We start from the raw sequence: 18,182 nt of genomic DNA on the forward strand, positions 1-18,182 counted from the left end.
CATTAACTATTTTTTCAATGTTTAAATATTAATTTTTTACCAATTTTCAATTATTTAATTTTTAATTATTTAATTTTCAAGTATTTAATTTTTCAATTTTCGAATTATTTATTTTTAAAATTATTTAATTTTTCAATTCTTTAAAGTCTTTTCAATTACTTGATTTTTATTATTATTTAATTTTACACTTTAATTTTCATTTATTTAATTTTTAAGAATTACGTTTCCCAGAGGGAAAGTTTTTGAAGAAGTGTTTTTTCAAAAAATGAAGTGTTTTCAGCTTCCCCCCCCCCCCCCCCAAAGCCCTCGCCCTCTCTCAGATCTCTCGATGTCTCCATGTCTCTCGGTCCCTGCTCTCAAATGTTGTGTTTGTGTCCTTCCCCCTCTCTCCCCATCTTGTCTACCGCTCCCTATGTTATATGTTTTATGTGTCGGTTTGTCTTTCTGTGTGATTAATGTTCGCTCTTTCACGAGCCTCGATCTTGTATACAAAAAAAAAAAAAAGAAAAAAAAAAAAGAAAAAAAAAAAGGTGTCCATGGCTTTTTTTTTTTTTTTTTTTTTTTTTGTATGCAAGATCAAGGCTCGTGTAAGAGCTAACATGAAATCACATAAAAACAAACTGACACATAAAACATATGAGAGAGAGGGAAGCACACTAGTACAACAGTAGAGAACAGGGGCATCGGGAGATGTGTGGGAGGGAGAGGGCTTGGGGGCTGGGGGAATGGGAAGGGGGGGGGGGGGGGTGGGAGAAGTATAAAACACATGGACATTGCTCGAACTTCCAGGAAAGAAGTCGGTAGTTCAAAAAAGTGGATCTAGGGTGAATTAATGGGGGTAGAAAAGATCAAGGTTTTGGATGGGGGAAGATAAGAGACGGTGGTGAACAGCTGTTTTAAAGACCTGGAGGGAGGAGTGGGATTGAAGAGAGTGAGGGAGTTTGTTCCAGAGGCGGGAGAAAAGAGGTATGAAAGAGTGAAGGAGAGCAGAGTCTTGATTTTGGCAGTTTAACCATAAGAGGGTTGCTGGCTGATCTTGTGCATCCTGTAGGAATATTTGGGGGACAGAGCACAGACAGAGCTGGGGGAGCAAGGCCGGTGAGGAGTCGGTAGAAGACAGAAAGACCACCAACCTGCCTGCGATGAGTGAGTGAAAGTCCCTCGGAGTTAGCTTCATCGCAGGAGATTCCAATGATTCTGAACGCTTTGGTTTCAACAGCGTGAAGACGAGCTTGGTGTGAGGCAGGAGCACCGGCCCAGAGGGGAGAGCAGTATTCCATTGAGCTGTGGATGAAAGCCTTGTATGTGGTGAGGAGCTCCGGTGTGCCAAGGAAGGACTTCACACGACGGAGGATGCCCAGTCGGCGACGGGCTTTGGAGGCCATCTTGGAAATGTGGTTTTCCCAGGAAAGGTTATGGCAGATAGTGAGACGCAAAAGCTTGAGTGACAGACAAAAGCTTGTCCCACGTTTTGGAAAAAAAACATTTGTTTTCATTATGAGGCAGAATTTCATTTGCTCCCAATTGGCTAATATTACGAGTTGACTATACCAGGAACAATCAGCGATCCCCGATCATAGCCCTCTTGTTACCTCCGCCACCAAAGGTGGATGTTTTCACCCCTGTCTGTCTGTTTGTTTGTCTGTTTGTGAACAAGATATCTCAAAAAGTTGTAGACGGATTCGGACGAAATTTGGCCGAGATGTAGTATATGTGACAAGGACGAAATGATTTAGATTTTGGTGAAGATTCGGATTCGGATCCGGTTACGAGAATTTTTAAAGTGATTCTTCACCATTGGGAGATCGGGATAAAAACGACATAGAGGAGGATATCTCAAAAAGTATTTGAACGAAACTTGGTGGAGAGATTGTGTGTGTGTGACAATGACTAATCGATTCGATTTTGGTGAAGATCTGAATATGGATTCATATAGGAGAATTATTTAATTTTAAAGTGATTCTTCACCATTGAGAGATCGGGCGAAAGGCGATATGTGTATAACATGATATTTAAAAAAGTAATGGACAAAGTTATGACTCAACCTGGTGGACGAGTTGGTTCAGTGACAAGAACAAGCCGATTCGATTTTGGTTCAGGTCCAAATCCAGATGTGGCCTATCAGTGTGATACAAACATAAACTTCTCAGCCTGGCGGAGGAATGCGCTCTACCGATTGCTGTTCTCGTTTTGTTTGCGTTCAGCTTCGCAATCGAGCTCGGCACACAGGGCACAATTGCAAAGCTAGGAGCTCATATGTATGTTCTACCCACGTTAATTCACCCCAGATCCACTTTTTTTAAATTCCGACTTCTGTCCTGGAAGTCCTAGCAATGTCAATGTGTTTTATACCTCTCCCATCCCCCCTCCCCCCTTCCCGTGCCTCCTCCCCCCACATCTCCCCTTCCCGTGCCTCCTCCCCCCTCATCCCCCCTTCCCGTGTCTCCTCTCCCCAAGCCCTCTCCCTCCCACAGATCGCCCGATGTCCCTGCTCTCAAAAGTTGTACTTGTTTGCTTCCCTCTCTCTCCCCATCTTGTCTCCCACTCCCTTTATCGGATGTTTTATGTGTCAGTTTGTGATTAATGTTAGCTCTTACACGAGCCTCGATGTTGTAGACAAAAAAAAAAAAAAAAAAGCTCTGGGGGATACCATTAACGGCAAGAACCGTTTTATGTTAGGGGCCAATCCAATTGACCTTCCCATGTATCAACAGGTTGGTTTTATGTCAGTTCATTATTAATATCATGTAAATAACCACTGTAGCAATGCAAGGCCTTCTTGCCATCATTGGTGCCTACGTGAGATAAACGAGGCAATAAAGGTGGACTTTAGCTTGACACCTCATTCGTCATTTCATAAACTTGTTGCGCAAAAGTGTTTTAAACGAGGGATACGCCATAATGGTCTCATAGGTCTATTTGACCAGACTAGGTGGTGCAATGGTTAGAGAATCCACCCTCGGACTGGGAGGTCAGTGGTTCGAACCCCGGCTGAGTCATAGCAAGGTGTTTAAACAATGATACTTGCTACTTTCTTCTTTGACATTTAAAAAAAGATAGAGCACGGACAAACAACAATAGTTTGGCAATGAATGTGCAGGCTTGATCGGCCTAGTAGCCTCGTCTTGCGTTGAACTTCCTTGTAATGTAACTCATGTTATTCTTTTCAGTCTTAGGCCACCAATAAGGTCGTCTGTAGAAGGGGAAGAGGGTTTCTTATTAGCAAACGAGAGGTGGAGGGGGTTTATTAAGAAAAATATTCCCGTAGTAAGAAATCTTCAGGCTAAACAATGACTCAGGCTGCTTTTATAATACCAGGTAACTAATTAACCAATGCACACAGAACCCTTCAGGGTGGGTCTCAGGTAGAGGTCTCTACATCTTACTATAATTCACCAAATGTCTGTCTGTCCGTTCCCAGGTACCGCAAAAACGGCTGAACCGATCGCAACAAAATTTTGGGTGGGTAATCCTGGGACCCCCTGGAGTAAAATAGGCTATATTGTTTTTCCAATTTTTCCCCCAATTTTCCAATTTTCCCAATTTCCAATTTTTTCCCCCAATTTCCAATTTTTCCAATTTCCAATTTTTCCAATTTTTCAAATTTTCCAGTTTTTCCAAACGATGGAATAATATTTACCGATATGAACAGTGATGTGGCTTTTATTGAAATTCTACAAATACGGTTTAGATTTTGATGATTTGCATGTGATAGGATTTAACCGATGTTTATATAAATCGTTTAAAATAAAAAAACCTTCAATTTCTGATATTTGACCTTTTCATTTGGGCCTCCCAATTGAAGCCACGCCCCTCAATTTAAGCCCCGCCCTTAGGGCAGGTACCGTTCCTAGTGTACTGTTAAATGGAAGAGATGTAACATATTTATGTTAATAATCCTCATTAAGCTGCGATAAAGTCAATTGTATAAAGGAGTTTGAGACCATGGTGGCTTACATCATGCGGCCATTTCCACGCCTTCCTCCATTATTCATTGTTTGAAATACTCAGCCAGATTTATAGAGGGATGCAGTACAGTGAAAAGAGACGAGCAGGTAAAGGTAACAACTCGTAGATTAATGGAATGAAGCTTGAAGTTCATATAATGTCTGCGTTGTCAAATTCCATCACCGACTCATTCACACTCCCAATCCCGACCCTTGCGCAGGCCCAGCCAACACCAAGTACGTGACCTTTGAGGATAAGGAATGGCACAGCGACTGTTTCTGCTGCTCCCTCTGTGGTCGCTCTCTCCTAGGGCAGGGTTTCCTGCCGGTCCCACAAGGTCTGGCCTGTCCAGAGTGTGGAAACAATGTTAAGGCCCCATCATAACCGCACACATTTATTACCACGCACGCTCATTCGTAACCACACCTCTCCCTCTGTAAATGCTATATGTAATTACCTCCTTTGTAAACTGCGACCCCCGCCACCCCCATAAATCCCCATCCCCAAACCTCTTTTACCCGTAATTTCCTTTCTGACCGCGCCCGTTTCCTCCAGCTGCTGTTCATTGTGAGTCCCATCATCGTTTCCTGCTTTTTTCGTAACCATCACCTATAACTTCCAAAACTACCCTCACTGAAAGCACTTCCTTTATACCCAGGCCACTTGATAATCACTTTCCTCGATTGGGGCTTTGTCATCATCGCCTTTTCATACTCGCGTTTGTCTAGGTTAGCTCGGCCTTTTCATCCAAGCCCCTTCTTCATCCTGATCTTCTCAAGACCTCGGCCTATGTCAATCGCTTTTTATTTTGTTGCACTATTTTCGAATTCCTTCTGGAATCTCATCTCTAGTATCCGATTCAGAATCCAAGTCCTTATATGCTTCTCCAACTTGAGAGGATAACCTTTCATTATCCAGTGTGTATCCCTCACTGATTGATTATATGATTGTCCACTACTACTCACAAGCAGGTGGAACAATTCATATTGTGTGCAATTATAATCAAATCACCTGGATTGATTTAACCCCAATTCTTAAAATTTATAGAGATCAAAATTCATTCATTCATTCAGTGCCGCAGACAAAACAAACATGTACGTTTGTGTGTGTGTGTGTGTGTGTGTGTGTGTGTGTGTGTGTGTGTGTGTGTGTGTGTGTGTGTGTGTGTGTGTATGTATGTAGCTACATGCATCCATGCCCACGAATGATCAGGCGTTCTTGCTGTGATGCACCAATGTTATTTTGCATTGAAAAATATCCTACTACCACTACTACATACTACTTCTTTATAGGCCCCAATAATTCCCACCCATATGTGGCGAAGGCCGGCGTGAGTGGGTGTTGTGAGTTCTTGGCTCAAGTCTTTTACGAACCGGTTGGCCAGGCTTGACGTTCGACCGACGTCGATTCAGGCGGAATTTGGTTTTTGGTCCAGGGTGCCAGAGATAACTCGCCTACTCTTTGCGCCAGTTATCATTGGATCTTTAACCTTCACCAACTGATGCTATCAGATGGGACACCCAGCTTAATGTCCATCCGAGGAACAGAGCACTTAGTGATGCAACCCCCCTGCCTGCAAAGCATCAATCTGACAGTTTACAGTCACGTCGGGAATCGAACCCAGAGTAGATAGCTCCGCTCCATCTTATCGGACTCGTGTTGAACGTTTACTCCACCACAAAGGCGGCTTATTCTTATTCGACTTAAAAAACAATGTTTTCGGCATTTATTTTTTTTTGGCAGGAATTTCATGGCATATTTACATCATATTTTCACATTTTATTTCAGATTTAAACTTGGGTTTCACCACTAAAGTTCAAATCTTAACTGTTATTGCCACTTTATTTATTTATATTTATGATAATCAAAGGGATTCCAGAACAAACCAATTCCTGGAATGATTATTGTAATCCAGAATATTTTATTATGAAGTTGTTTTACCTGGTCCAGATAAAGTTACCAAATCTGAGGTTGATAGGGGCATGTCACAGGATAATACTGGACTAGAGCGACAACAAACACACAACAGTTCATTATTATTTTATCATGAGTCCGATGTTCTGGTGTAGGCTCTACTTCGAGCATCGTCGTTCCGACTCCGCACGTGCTTCCTCGTCCAATTCTAATGGGTAAATGAGTATTGATGAAAGTTGGCTCGGTGTCAAAATACGACTCAAAACGTGATTATAAATTTAAAAATATATATATATCAGTCTTTTATTTAGCTTTTGGAATTATTTAATTATCCCATTGACTGAAAAGCAAAATTATTTCTCTCAATGGAGGATCAGTGGTGGGGGAACTCAGGCAGTTCTCGGAAAGTGACTTCATTGTTCGAGTATGTTTCACGCACACATCTTCATTGTTCGAGTATGTTTCACGAACACGTCTTCATTGTTCGAGTATGTTTAACAAACACATATTCATTGTTCGCGTATGTTTAACAAACACATATTCATTGTTCGAGTATGTTTAACAAACACATATTCATTGTTCGAGTATGTTTAACAAGTACATATTCATTGTTCGAGTATGTTTAACAAACACATATTCATTGTTCGAGTATGTTTAACAAACACATCTGCATTGTTCGAGTATGTTTCACGAACACATCTTCATTGTTCGAGTATGTTTAACAAATACATATTCATTGTTCGAGTATGTTTAGCAAACACATCTTCAGTGTTCGAGTATGTTTCACGCACACATCTTCATTGTTCGAGTATGTTTAACAAACACATATTCATTGTTCGAGTATGTTTAGCAAACACATCTTCATTGTTCGTGTATGTTTCACGCACACATCTTCATTGTTCGAGTATGTTTAACAAACACATATTCATTGTTCGAGTATGTTTAACAAACACATATTCATTGTTCGAGTATGTTTAACAAACCATATTCATTGTTCGAGTATGTTTAACAAACACATATTCATTGTTCGAGTATGTTTAACAAACACATATTCATTGTTCGAGTATGTTTAACAAACAAATATTCATTGTTCGAGTATGTTTAACAAACACATCTGCATTGTTCAGTATGTTTCACGAACACATCTTCATTGTTCGAGTATGTTTAACAAACACATATTCATTGTTCGAGTATGTTTAGCAAACACATCTTCAGTGTTCGAGTATGTTTCACGAACACATCTTCATTGTTCGAGTATGTTTAACAAACACATCTTCATTGTTCGAGTATGTTTAACAAACACATCTTCATTGTTTGAGTATGTTTCACGAACACATCTTCATTGTTCGAGTATGTTTAACAAACACATCTTCATTGTTCGAGTATGTTTCACGCACACATCTTCATTGCTTGCATACGTTTCACGAACACATCTTCATTGCACGCACATGTTTCACGAACACATCTTCATTGTTTGAGTACGTTTCACAAACACATCTTCATTGTTTGAGTATGTTTCACAAACACATCTGCATTGTTCGAGTATGTTTCACGAACACATCTTCATTGTTTGAGTACGTTTCACGCACACATCTTCATTGTTCGAGTATGTTTCACGCACACATCTTCATTGTTTGAGTATGTTTCACGCACACATCTTCATTGTTCGAGTATGTTTCTCGCACACATCTTCATTGTCTGAGTACGTTTAATGCACACATCTTCATTGTTTGAGTATGTTTCACGCACACATCTTCATTGTTCGAGTATGTTTCTCGCACACATCTTCATTGTTTGAGTATGTTTCATGAACACATCTTCATTGTTCGAGTATGTTTCTCGCATACATCTTCATTGTTCGAGTATGTTTCATGAACACATCTTCATTGTTCGAGTATGTTTCTCGCATACATCTTCATTGTTCGAGTACGTTTCTCGCACACATCTTCATTGTTCGAGTATGTTTCTCGCACACATCTTCATTGTTTGAGTACGCTTCTCGCACACATCTTCATTGTTCGAGTGTGTTTCTCGCACACATCTTCATTGTTTGAGTACGTTACACGCACACATCTTCATTGTCCGAGTACGTTTCACGAACACATCTTCATTGTGTGAGTACGTTTCACGAACACATCTTCATTGTCTGAGTACGTTTCACGAATAGGGTCATTATCCCGTATAACTTTCCGCATGCGCTCCTCGATCTGTGCCTTTTAGAACCCTCTCCATAATCCGTGGTGTTGCCATATAAAGTGTTCCTTTTTTTGCTTTTCATTTTTCGTGTGACTTTTGCTCATTTGATAAACTTGCAATGAGAATTTGAGGATTTGGTTTTTTATTTTCTTTGCTTCAAACTTCGAACTAAAAATGTTGCCTTCCTGCGAGAACAGGTAACTCAAACAATGTTCTGATGATTGTACAGGGAAAAAGCAGATCCGAAGCCGGTAGGGATGCAACGACCGTGGATCCACGGCATGGCCTATCTGTAAGTTTGTATCTAAAGATTTTATTTCACCTTGAGGTTTATTTTGTTTTTGGTCCGTGCCACGCGTAGAGGCTTCCGGGAGTCCTTGAAGCCATAGGGTCTGGATTTTGTGAATCCAATTTGATGTATGCCATGAGTTGTGACGTGAAACTATGCAATTTTTATTCATCACGCGTTCTGTTTGTGTTAACTGCCGGGGCTGCTGGCTTTGCCTTGGCAGGCAGCATTTGCATCTTGAGGAAGCTGAAATGTTTCTGCTTTGCATCCCAGCTGGGTGTGAGGCGACGGAGATGCAGCCTGGCTTGGGTTTACTAGCAGAGGTATAATGTGGCACCACACTCGGTCAAAGCAACCTATGTATGGTGGCTCCGCAAAAAAGAAAAGGTAAAAAAACCCGAATTAGAATGGAATATCAATTGATCAGGGTCTTGAGATTATTTAACACTGTCGGTGGATGTTTAGGCCCTTGTATTGTCACGGTAAAGTTAACTCACCAATGCACCTAAAGAAAGCCTTATTAAAGGTGAGCTTCCAATCAGGTGGAACTGAACAAACAGAGTGATAAACACAGGATGTGGCTCAAAGAGCTCTATTGTGCCGGTGTCTGAGGAAGGGATGAACAAACAGGAACATCCTGCCAGTTTTGCACTCACACAGACAAACATCCAAAGGCTCCTTTGAACTGGTTGCGCCTTCAATCCGAGGGACACAGAGGTTGATGTGCATGACAAAGCAGAGATGGTTAAACATCGCCACGCTCGGTGGGATTGAAGTCGAAGGCCGTTCGGAACACCCAAAAGGACACTATTTTGCTGTTAACAGGTTATCGACAGCACAGTATTTGAAACCACTATCGACTTCAAACATGTTTTTAACCGGATGGCCGGTGGTTGGTTATCTACAGCTGTGCCATCCCCTGGTGTTATTTATGTGCCAGATTTGTTTTGTTCTTGAGAGTAATAAAGCAATGTAATCCTCTTTGTGTTGCCTCACTTTTGGCATGTTTTGTGGGATCATTTTATGGATACCTTGCTGTGGGGTGGGATATAGGGACGTGTAAGGAGCCATAGAAATGCCTGCAGACTTACGGACACCGATAACTTCGCAGTCTGTGTCTATCTTTTCTCCAAGATGTCTGCTTTCTCCTGACGCAGCGGACTGGCCAGACGTTTCTGGCCAGCAGAGCATTTCTGGCTCCCAGATTAGTTGTGCTGAAGTGGCCGAATGTCGGTGCACCTGCTTCTTCTCAATCATGCAACTGCTCCCTGGTGTGCTGTTCTCAGCCGTTTTGTGACGAGACCCAGCCCACTCGGGCATTCCGATCCGAGAGACACACAAATGTTCTGCAGCGAGGTGGTAGTACCACAAATCTGTTGTATGTACCACAAATCGACCTGAGTATTGTGCGTTAATCAAGTTACCACGATGTAGAATCTCATAAGTGATGCCGTTCTAGTTATCGTGTTTGTGTTCTGCTTCTAGCGATAAAGATCCTACAGAGCATCCTTTTTTTTTTAACTTCCTTCTGGGCTGGTGCTCCTGCTTCACACCTAGCTCAGCTTCACACTGTAGAAACCAAGGTTTTTAGAATCATTTGAATCTCCCATGCTGAAGCTGATTGTGAGGGCCCATCACTCTCTCACCGCAGGCAGGTTGGTGGTCTTTCTGTCTTCTACCGACTCCTCTCTGGCCCTGCTCCCCCAGCTCTGTCTGTGCTCTGTCCCCCAAATATTCCTACAGGTCACACAGGATCTGCCAGCAACCCTCTTATGGTGAAACTGCTCAAATCAAAACGCTCTGCTCACCTTCCCTCCTTCATGCCTCTTTTCTCCCGCCTCTGGAACAAACTCCCTCACTCTCTTCAATCCCACTCCTCCCTCCAGGTCTTTAAAACAGCTGTTCACCACCATCTCTTATCTTCCCCCATCAAAAACCTTGATCTTTTCTACCCGCGTTAATTCACCCCAGATCCATCTTTTTCAAATTCCCTGTTTTCTTTCCTGAAATCCCCATCAAAAACCTTGATCTTTTCTACCCGCGTTAATTCACCCCAGATCCATCTTTTTCAAATTCCCTGTTTTCTTTCCTGAAATCCCCATCAAAAACCTTGATCTTTTCTACCCGCGTTAATTCACCCCAGATCCATCTTTTTCAAATTCCCTGTTTTCTTTCCTGAAATCCCCTGTAGTGTCCATATTGTGTACCCTGCCCCAGCACTCTCCCTTCCACAGATCTCCCGCTGTCCCTGCTCTCCACTGTTGTTGTGCCTCCCTCTCCCTTTATTATGTTTTATGTGTTAGTTCTTGTATGAGCCTCGACTTAATATACAAACACCCTCCCTACCCCCAGAAAAACCTTGGGATTATTGGCCACTTTTTTTCTGATCAGTCAATCAGGTTGCATCGCAGTAGGTTAGCAGATGAAGTGTCAAGGTAAAGAATACACCAGGTAGTTTAAGATTTCCTTCATAGCAATAGTCTAAGATGGAATTTAAAATTTCTCAAGATGAGCAAGAGTATTTCATTAAAAAACAATTAGAACACAAAAATTATTATTTAATTTCGAATTAATTTAGTATGTAACCTGTTGCACCAGTTTACCGTCCATCAGAAGTACCACACACACATTGATGGATCACCACGCCTGCGAAACACCAGGTTGACAGTTTATACATGTATACCTGTATATAGCATCTGGTTCTTTTCAAAAAAGTAATGTCGAATCTTAACGTCCACAGGAGAGGTGCTAGCAGACAGAAGAGCCAGGTTAATGTCTTCTTTTAAAAAGGATGTGTTTGATGGCAATGCTGTGTGTCTGCACTCCTTATATATCATCACCTTAACAACTACTTCGCACAACATGAGAACAAAACCTCCACTTGGCTGACCAGACAAGACATGGATCACATGGGCTTTTCAAAACTTGACGGCTCAACCACACTGTGTCTCAAGTTCCAACTAGAAAGCATCTGGAAATGCAAAGCCCACCCATGCCCGTTTGTATTCAAACGTCTTCTCCTCCTCTTCTTCTTCTTCTTCTTCGGTAGGCTCAAAATAACGAAAACAGTTTTTTAAAAAACGAGAACGGCACTCAGCAGAGAGCATACCTCCGGCTGTTTGGCCATATCACTCAATGGTGAATAATCACTTCAAAAATTAAATAATTATCATATCCGAATCCACATTCAGATCTTCACCAAAATCGAATCGATTCTTCCTTGTCACACACACAACCTGTCCAACAAGTTTCATCCAAATCCATCCATAATTTTTTGAGGTATCCCGCAATGTATCGTTTTTGGCCCTATCTCCCAATGATGAAGAATCACTTTAAAAATTACTAGTAGCCGGATCCGAATTCGGATCTTCACCAAAATCTAATTATTTCGTCGTTGTCACATACACTACATCTCTGCCAAGTTTCGTCCGAATCTGTGCACAACTTTTTGAGATATTTTGTTCACAAACAAACAGACAGACAAACAGGTGTGAAAACATAACTTCCATCCACCTTTGGTGGCGGAGGTAAAAATACAAAATGAGAATTGATGATTTTATGCAGTTTTGACCTTTGAGCTTTCGATCTAAAAAATCAATCAGCTTGCAGCTTTTGATTGGTGAACTAATTCTGTGACCCAATATGTAGATTCTTAAAATTTCAGGTCAATTGGATGAAAATTGATGATGTTAGGTGATGCTGACCTTTGACCTTTTGACAAAATTATTAATTTTGCTTCTCCATATTCTCATAATAAAGCTTTATTGAAAATTTGATGACAAAACTCAAATGGTAAATTTAAATTTCAGGTTAATTGGATGAAAATTGATTTTAAGTGATGCTGACCTTTGACCTTTTAACCTTTTGACAAAATTATTAATTTGCCTTCTCCATATTCTCAAAATAAAGCTTTGTTGAAAATTTGATGACAAAACTCAAATGGTAAATTTAAATTTCTGGTTAATTGGATGAAAATTGATGATTTTAGGTGATGCTGACCTTTGACCTTTTGACAAAATTATTAATTTCGCTTCTCCATATTCTCATAATAAAGCTTTATTGAAAATTTGATGACAAAACTCAAATGGTAAATTTAAATTTCAGGTTAATTGGATGAAAATTGATGATTTTAGGTGATGCTGACCTTTGACCTTTTAACCTTTTGACAAAATTATTAATTTGCCTTCTCCATATTCTCATAATAAAGCTTTGTTGAAAATTTGATGACAAAACCCAAATGGTAAATTTAAATTTCAGGTTAATTGGATGAAAATTGATGATTTTAGGTGATGCTGACCTTTGACCTTTTAACCTTTTGACAAAATTATTAATTTGCCTTCTCCATATTCTCATAATAAAGCTTTATTGAAAATTTGATGACAAAACCCAAATGGTAAATTTAAATTTCAGGTTAATTGGATGAAAATTGATGATTTTAGGTGATGCTGACCTTTGACCTTTTAACCTTTTGACAAAATTATTAATTTGCCTTCTCCATATTCTCATAATAAAGCTTTGTTGAAAATTTGATGACAAAACCCAAATGGTAAATTTAAATTTCAGGTTAATTGGATGAAAATTGATGATTTTAGGTGATGCTGACCTTTGACCTTTTAACCTTTTGACAAAATTATTAATTTGCCTTCTCCATATTCTCATAATAAAGCTTTGTTGAAAATTTGATGACAAAACCCAAATGGTAAATTTAAATTTCAGGTTAATTGGATGAAAATTGATGATTTTAGGTGATGCTGACCTTTGACCTTTTGACAAAATTATTAATTTGCCTTCTATTCTCCATATTCTCATAATAAAGTTTTGTTGAAAATTTCATGACAAAACTCAAATGGTAAATTTAAATTTCAGGGTAATTGGATGAAAATTGATGATTTTAGATGATGCTGACCTTTGACCTTTTAACCTTTTGACAAAATTATTAATTTGTCTTCTCCATATTCTCATAATAAAGCTTTGTTGAACATTTGATGACAAAACTCAACCCACACGGAAGTGATTACAAAACCCTGTCTCCTGCTGTGTAGGGGATGGGCTAATGATCAGGGCTGCGTACCTGCACTCCATATATATTCACCTTAACAACTACTTCACACAACCTGAGAACAAAACCTTCACTTGGCTGACCAGACAAGACATGGGTCACATGGGCTGTTTAAAATTTGTCAGGTCAACCACACTGTGTCTCAAGTTCTAATGATCTGGAAAGGCTCTGCCCACCGGAATGTCTGTCAAAGCTCTAGTGGAAAGGTGACCACAGGTTGCCCTCGTCATTTGAAATGGATATATGTGTGATACACTGGTACAGGGAGGTCTGCCTGGGTGAACTTGATCCTCAGATCTATAAAGAACAAAAATAATCATTCGAGAACAGACAGGTACAAATGCCAAAAAACAACGACAACTCATCAACACATGGACGGTGGAGATGCGGGCAGTGCCACAGCTGCTCCGGACAATATTTGGGGCCACCATGGGATGAACCCCTCAGTGTTTAGGATACCACGTGACCATATCACCAGCATACATTGAAGCGATTGGAAGACGTGGTCATTATGGAATGAAAAGAGGAAACGTAAGGATCCCAGTTTGATGCTATCCCACCCAAGGCAGTACACAGTGGAACATTACATATAGTAAACAAGAAAGAGCAATCAGAGATTTCAAACCCTCGCCAGGATGTGTTTTCAGTGGTTTTTAAGGCTTTTGTATTAAAACAAATATGGCGGCCGAACCACGTGACCGATGATGTCATTTTTTTTTTCTCCACCAATTTATGCCTACATGACGCTCAAGAAATTTAATCTTGATCGGATGAAGCTTTGTACTTGTCAAATTATGACGTCATAATGGAGGCATCTATGACATCATCATTGACATTTTATTCCCCATGGAGAATTCTTTACAATGAGCCAGGTCTCAATTTTTTCTATTCAGCGCTTTCGGAGATATAGAGATGCAACGTTTTTCGGTTTTTCCAAGATGGCAGCCGAACCACGTGACCTATGACATCATTACTATTTTTTTTTTTCTCCACCAATTTATGCCTACATGACGCTCAAGAAATTTAATCTTGATTGAATGAAGTTTTGTACTTGTCGAATTATGACGTCATAAAGGAGGCACCTATGACATCATCATTAACATCTTTTATTCCCCATGGAGAGTTCTTTACAATGAGCCATGTGTTGGATTCGTTTACATGGATTTGTGTGAGTGGTGGAGTATGCTTGCTGTCGTTGCGTCGGCATTCTCACCTACTTGTCAGAGTTGTTCGCATTCCCAAAGATGAGCTTGGCAAAGGAAAAGTCATGGATCATGCATGCACGCACCCAATCTATTTTCCATTTCTGCCAACGTCCCTGTACCCCTGAAGTTCTCATTGCTTCTCCGTACTTATCAAACTCTATTTTAAACCTGTGTACTGTCTCTGCTGCAATCACACACCCAGTAACATCATTCGACACATTAACAACTGTCATATGTAACACACAAGGCTGGGAGTATAGCCTCGAGGTGCCCAGCTAACACAACACCGTTGGGCCAATGCTGGAAAATAGACGTTGCAATTGCAACCAACTAGGGCATGCCCGTACTATATATATATCTTAAAATTATATCCCCCCCCTCTATTTACATGAAATGGTTTGGTCCATTCGCAAAGCCAAAGCGAACGGCTTGCGAGTACGGTGACAATCCCCCCCCCTCTATTTACATGAAATGGTTTGGTCCAAAGCGAACGGCTTGCGAGTACGGTGACAATCCCCCCCCCCCTCTATTTACATGAAATGGTTTGGTCCAAAGCGAACGGCTTGCGGAGTTTGGTAAAGAAATCGCCATAGCGTGCACAAACGCGCAGGAAAGCGAAAGAATCGCAAATTAGTTTTAATTAGTTTTAAAACATAGTTTAACGCTAACATAGCGGCAACATAGTTTGCCAACGTGAAATAAATGAATACGCTCTCAAATGTGCCGTCCGAGGCAGAGTCTGTTCGCCACGTTCGGCACACGTGATAACTCGCTGCTCTCTGATTGGTTGAATCGTTTTTTGGACATAGCTCGGTAACTACTTGTCCGATTAATATGAAACCTTGAAAAGGCACATCCTCGGGTCCCCAGCAATATACCTGGCAAGTTTCAAGTATATCGGACCCGTGGTTGTCGAGAAACAGCAGTCACAGACATACAGAGATTACTGGAATTATAGATAGACTAGGGCATGCCCGTACTATATATATATATCTAAAATTATATCCCCCCCCTCTATTTACATGAAATGGTTTGGTCCAAAGCGAACGGCTTGCGAGTACGGTGACAATCCCCCCCCTCTATTTACATGAAATGGTTTGGTCCAAAGCGAACGGCTTGCGAGTACGGTGACAATCCCCCCCCCCCCTCTATTTACATGAAATGGTTTGGTCCAAAGCGAACGGCTTGCGGAGTTTGGTAAAGAAATCGCCATAGCGTGCACAAACGCGCAAGAAAGCGAAAGAATCGCAAATTAGTTTTAATTAGTTTTAAAACATAGTTTAACGCCAACATAGTTTGCCAACGTGAAATAAATGAATACGCTCTCAAATGTGCCGTCCGAGGCAGAGTCTGTTCGGCACGTTCGGCACACGTGATAGCTCGCTGCTCTCTGATTGGTTGAATCGTTTTTTGGACATAGCTCGGTAACTACTTGTCCGATTAATATGAAACCTTGAAAAGGCACATCCTCGGGTCCCCAGCAATATACCTGGCAAGTTTAAAGTATATCGGACCCGTGGTTGTCGAGAAACAGCGGTCACAGACAAACAAACAAACACACACACAGACACACAGACACACACACACACACACACACACACACACACACACACACACAGAGATTGCTGGAATTATAGATAGATAAGCAACGTCAGGCCAAAGTTGGAAAATAGACGTCGTAATTGCAACCAAGAGACAACGACAGGCCAACGTTTTTTTTTTTGTTTTTTTTTGTTTTTTTTGTATAAAAGATCGAGGCTCGTGAAAGAGCGAACATTAATCACACAGAAAGACAGACAGACACATAAAACAAATAACATCGGGAGCGGTAGACAAGATGGGGAGAGAGGGGGAAGGACAGAAACACAACATTTGAGAGCAGGGACCGAGAGACATGGAGACATCGAGAGAACTGTGGGAGGGAGAGGGCTTTGGGGGGGAGGCATGGGAAGGGGGGGGGGTGGGAGAGGTATAAAACATATGGACACTGCCAGGACTTCCAGGAAAGAAGTTGGAATTTCAAACAAGGTGGATCTGGGGTGAATTAGTGGGGGTAGAAAAGATCAAGGTTTTGGATGGGGGGAAGATAAAAAATGGTGGTGAACAGCTGTTTTAAAGACCTGGAGGGAGGAGTGTGATTGAAGTGAGTGTGGGAGTTTGTTCCAGAGGCGGGAGAAAAGAGGAATGAAGAGTGAAGGTGAGCAGAGAGCCGAGATTTCGGCAGTTTAACCATCAGAGGGTGGCTGGCAGATCTTGTGCGACCTGTAGGAATATTTGGGGGACAGAGCACAGAGAGAGCTGGGGGAGCAAGGCCGGAGAGGAGTCGGTAGAAGACAGAAAGACCACCTACCTGCCTGCGGTGAGTGAGTGAAAGGCCCTCAGAGATAGCTTCATCGCGGGAGATTCCAATGATTCTGAAAGCTTTGGATTCAACAGCGTGAAGCTGAGCCAGGTGTGAGGCAGGAGCACCAGCCCATAGGGGAGAACAGTATTCCATTGAGCTGCGGATGAAAGCCTTTTATGTGGTGAGAAGCTCAGGTGTGCCTAGGAAGGACTTCGCACGATGGAGGATGCCCAGTCGGCGACTGGCTTTGGAGGCCAGCTTGGAAATGTGGTTTTCCCAAGAAAGATCATGGCAGATAGTGAGACCCAAAAGCTTGAGCGACAGAACTTCTTGGAGAGGATTGTTGAGAAAGTAGATGGGAGGGTTGTCCAGTCGATCTTTTCGGAGAGACATAGTAAGAGTGTGAGATTTGTCAGGATTGAAAGACATGTTCCACTTGTTTGACCAGTCTGTGATTTTGTCCAGGTCTTCAGAGAGTGAGGAGGCTGCAGACTGCCGATCTGAGGGAAGAGGAATGGAGCGGCAGAGAGTGGAGTCATCAGCAAAGAGATAGAGAGGATTTTCCAGAGAGTCGGAGAGATCATTGATAAAAACCAGAAAAAGCACAGGGCCCAGCACACTGCCTTGGGGAACTCCAGCCTGAACAGGAAGGGGAGATGAGAGAAATCCATTCAGGGTCACATGTTGACTACGACCAGAGAGGAAGTCCGCAAGCCATGCATGGAGATTTCCATGGATACCATAGGAGGAGAGTTTGGAGAGCAGCGCTGGGTGCCAGACCGTATCGAAGGCACGTGATATGTCAAGGGAGACAGCTCTGATTTCCTGTTTGGCATTGAGGACCTCCATCCATTGTTGAGACAGCAGAAGCAGCATGTCCAGAGTAGAGTGACCTGGTCTGAAACCAAATTGATGATCAGAGATCAAGCCATTGGAGAAGAGGAAAGATTTCATATCTGAAGCAATGATGGATTCCATGACTTTGCTGATAATTGGGAGCAGGCTGATTGGTCTGTAGTTGCAAGGATCTGTTTTTGCACCTTTTTTGTGTAAAGCGGTAATGTTTGCTGATTTCCAGGATGCTGGCAGATGACCTTGAGCAAAGGATAGGGTGAAAAGAACAGAGAGAGGGTGAGATAGAGCGGCAGAGCAGGATTTTAGGACCCGTGGGCTGATGCCGTCTGGTCCAGTTGCAGAATCAGAGTCGAGGTTTGACAAAAACTCCTC

At 41.7% G+C, this 18,182-nt stretch overlaps 1 protein-coding gene across 4 annotated transcripts in view; it reads left to right on the plus strand.

Moving 5' to 3' along the window:
* LOC137427150 (four and a half LIM domains protein 2) overlaps window positions 1–9,328 on the plus strand; it is a 32,769-nt gene extending 23,441 nt beyond the window's left edge. For 2 of the 4 annotated variants that reach the window (XM_078778622.1, XM_078778621.1), the window contains exons 7-8: window positions 4,169–4,285; window positions 8,288–9,328. In XM_078778622.1, the coding sequence (XP_078634748.1) occupies window positions 4,169–4,285; window positions 8,288–8,313 (143 nt within the window). In that variant the 3' untranslated portion in view covers window positions 8,314–9,328. The other 2 variants (XM_078778623.1, XM_068116359.2) reach the window with 2 other exon arrangements.
* Window positions 9,329–18,182: the final 8,854 nt, after the last annotated feature.

The sequence above is a fragment of the Myxine glutinosa genome, chromosome 5, assembly GCF_964187855.1.
Source record: "Myxine glutinosa chromosome 5, kmMyxGlut1.1, whole genome shotgun sequence".
Taxonomy (NCBI): domain Eukaryota; kingdom Metazoa; phylum Chordata; class Myxini; order Myxiniformes; family Myxinidae; genus Myxine; species Myxine glutinosa.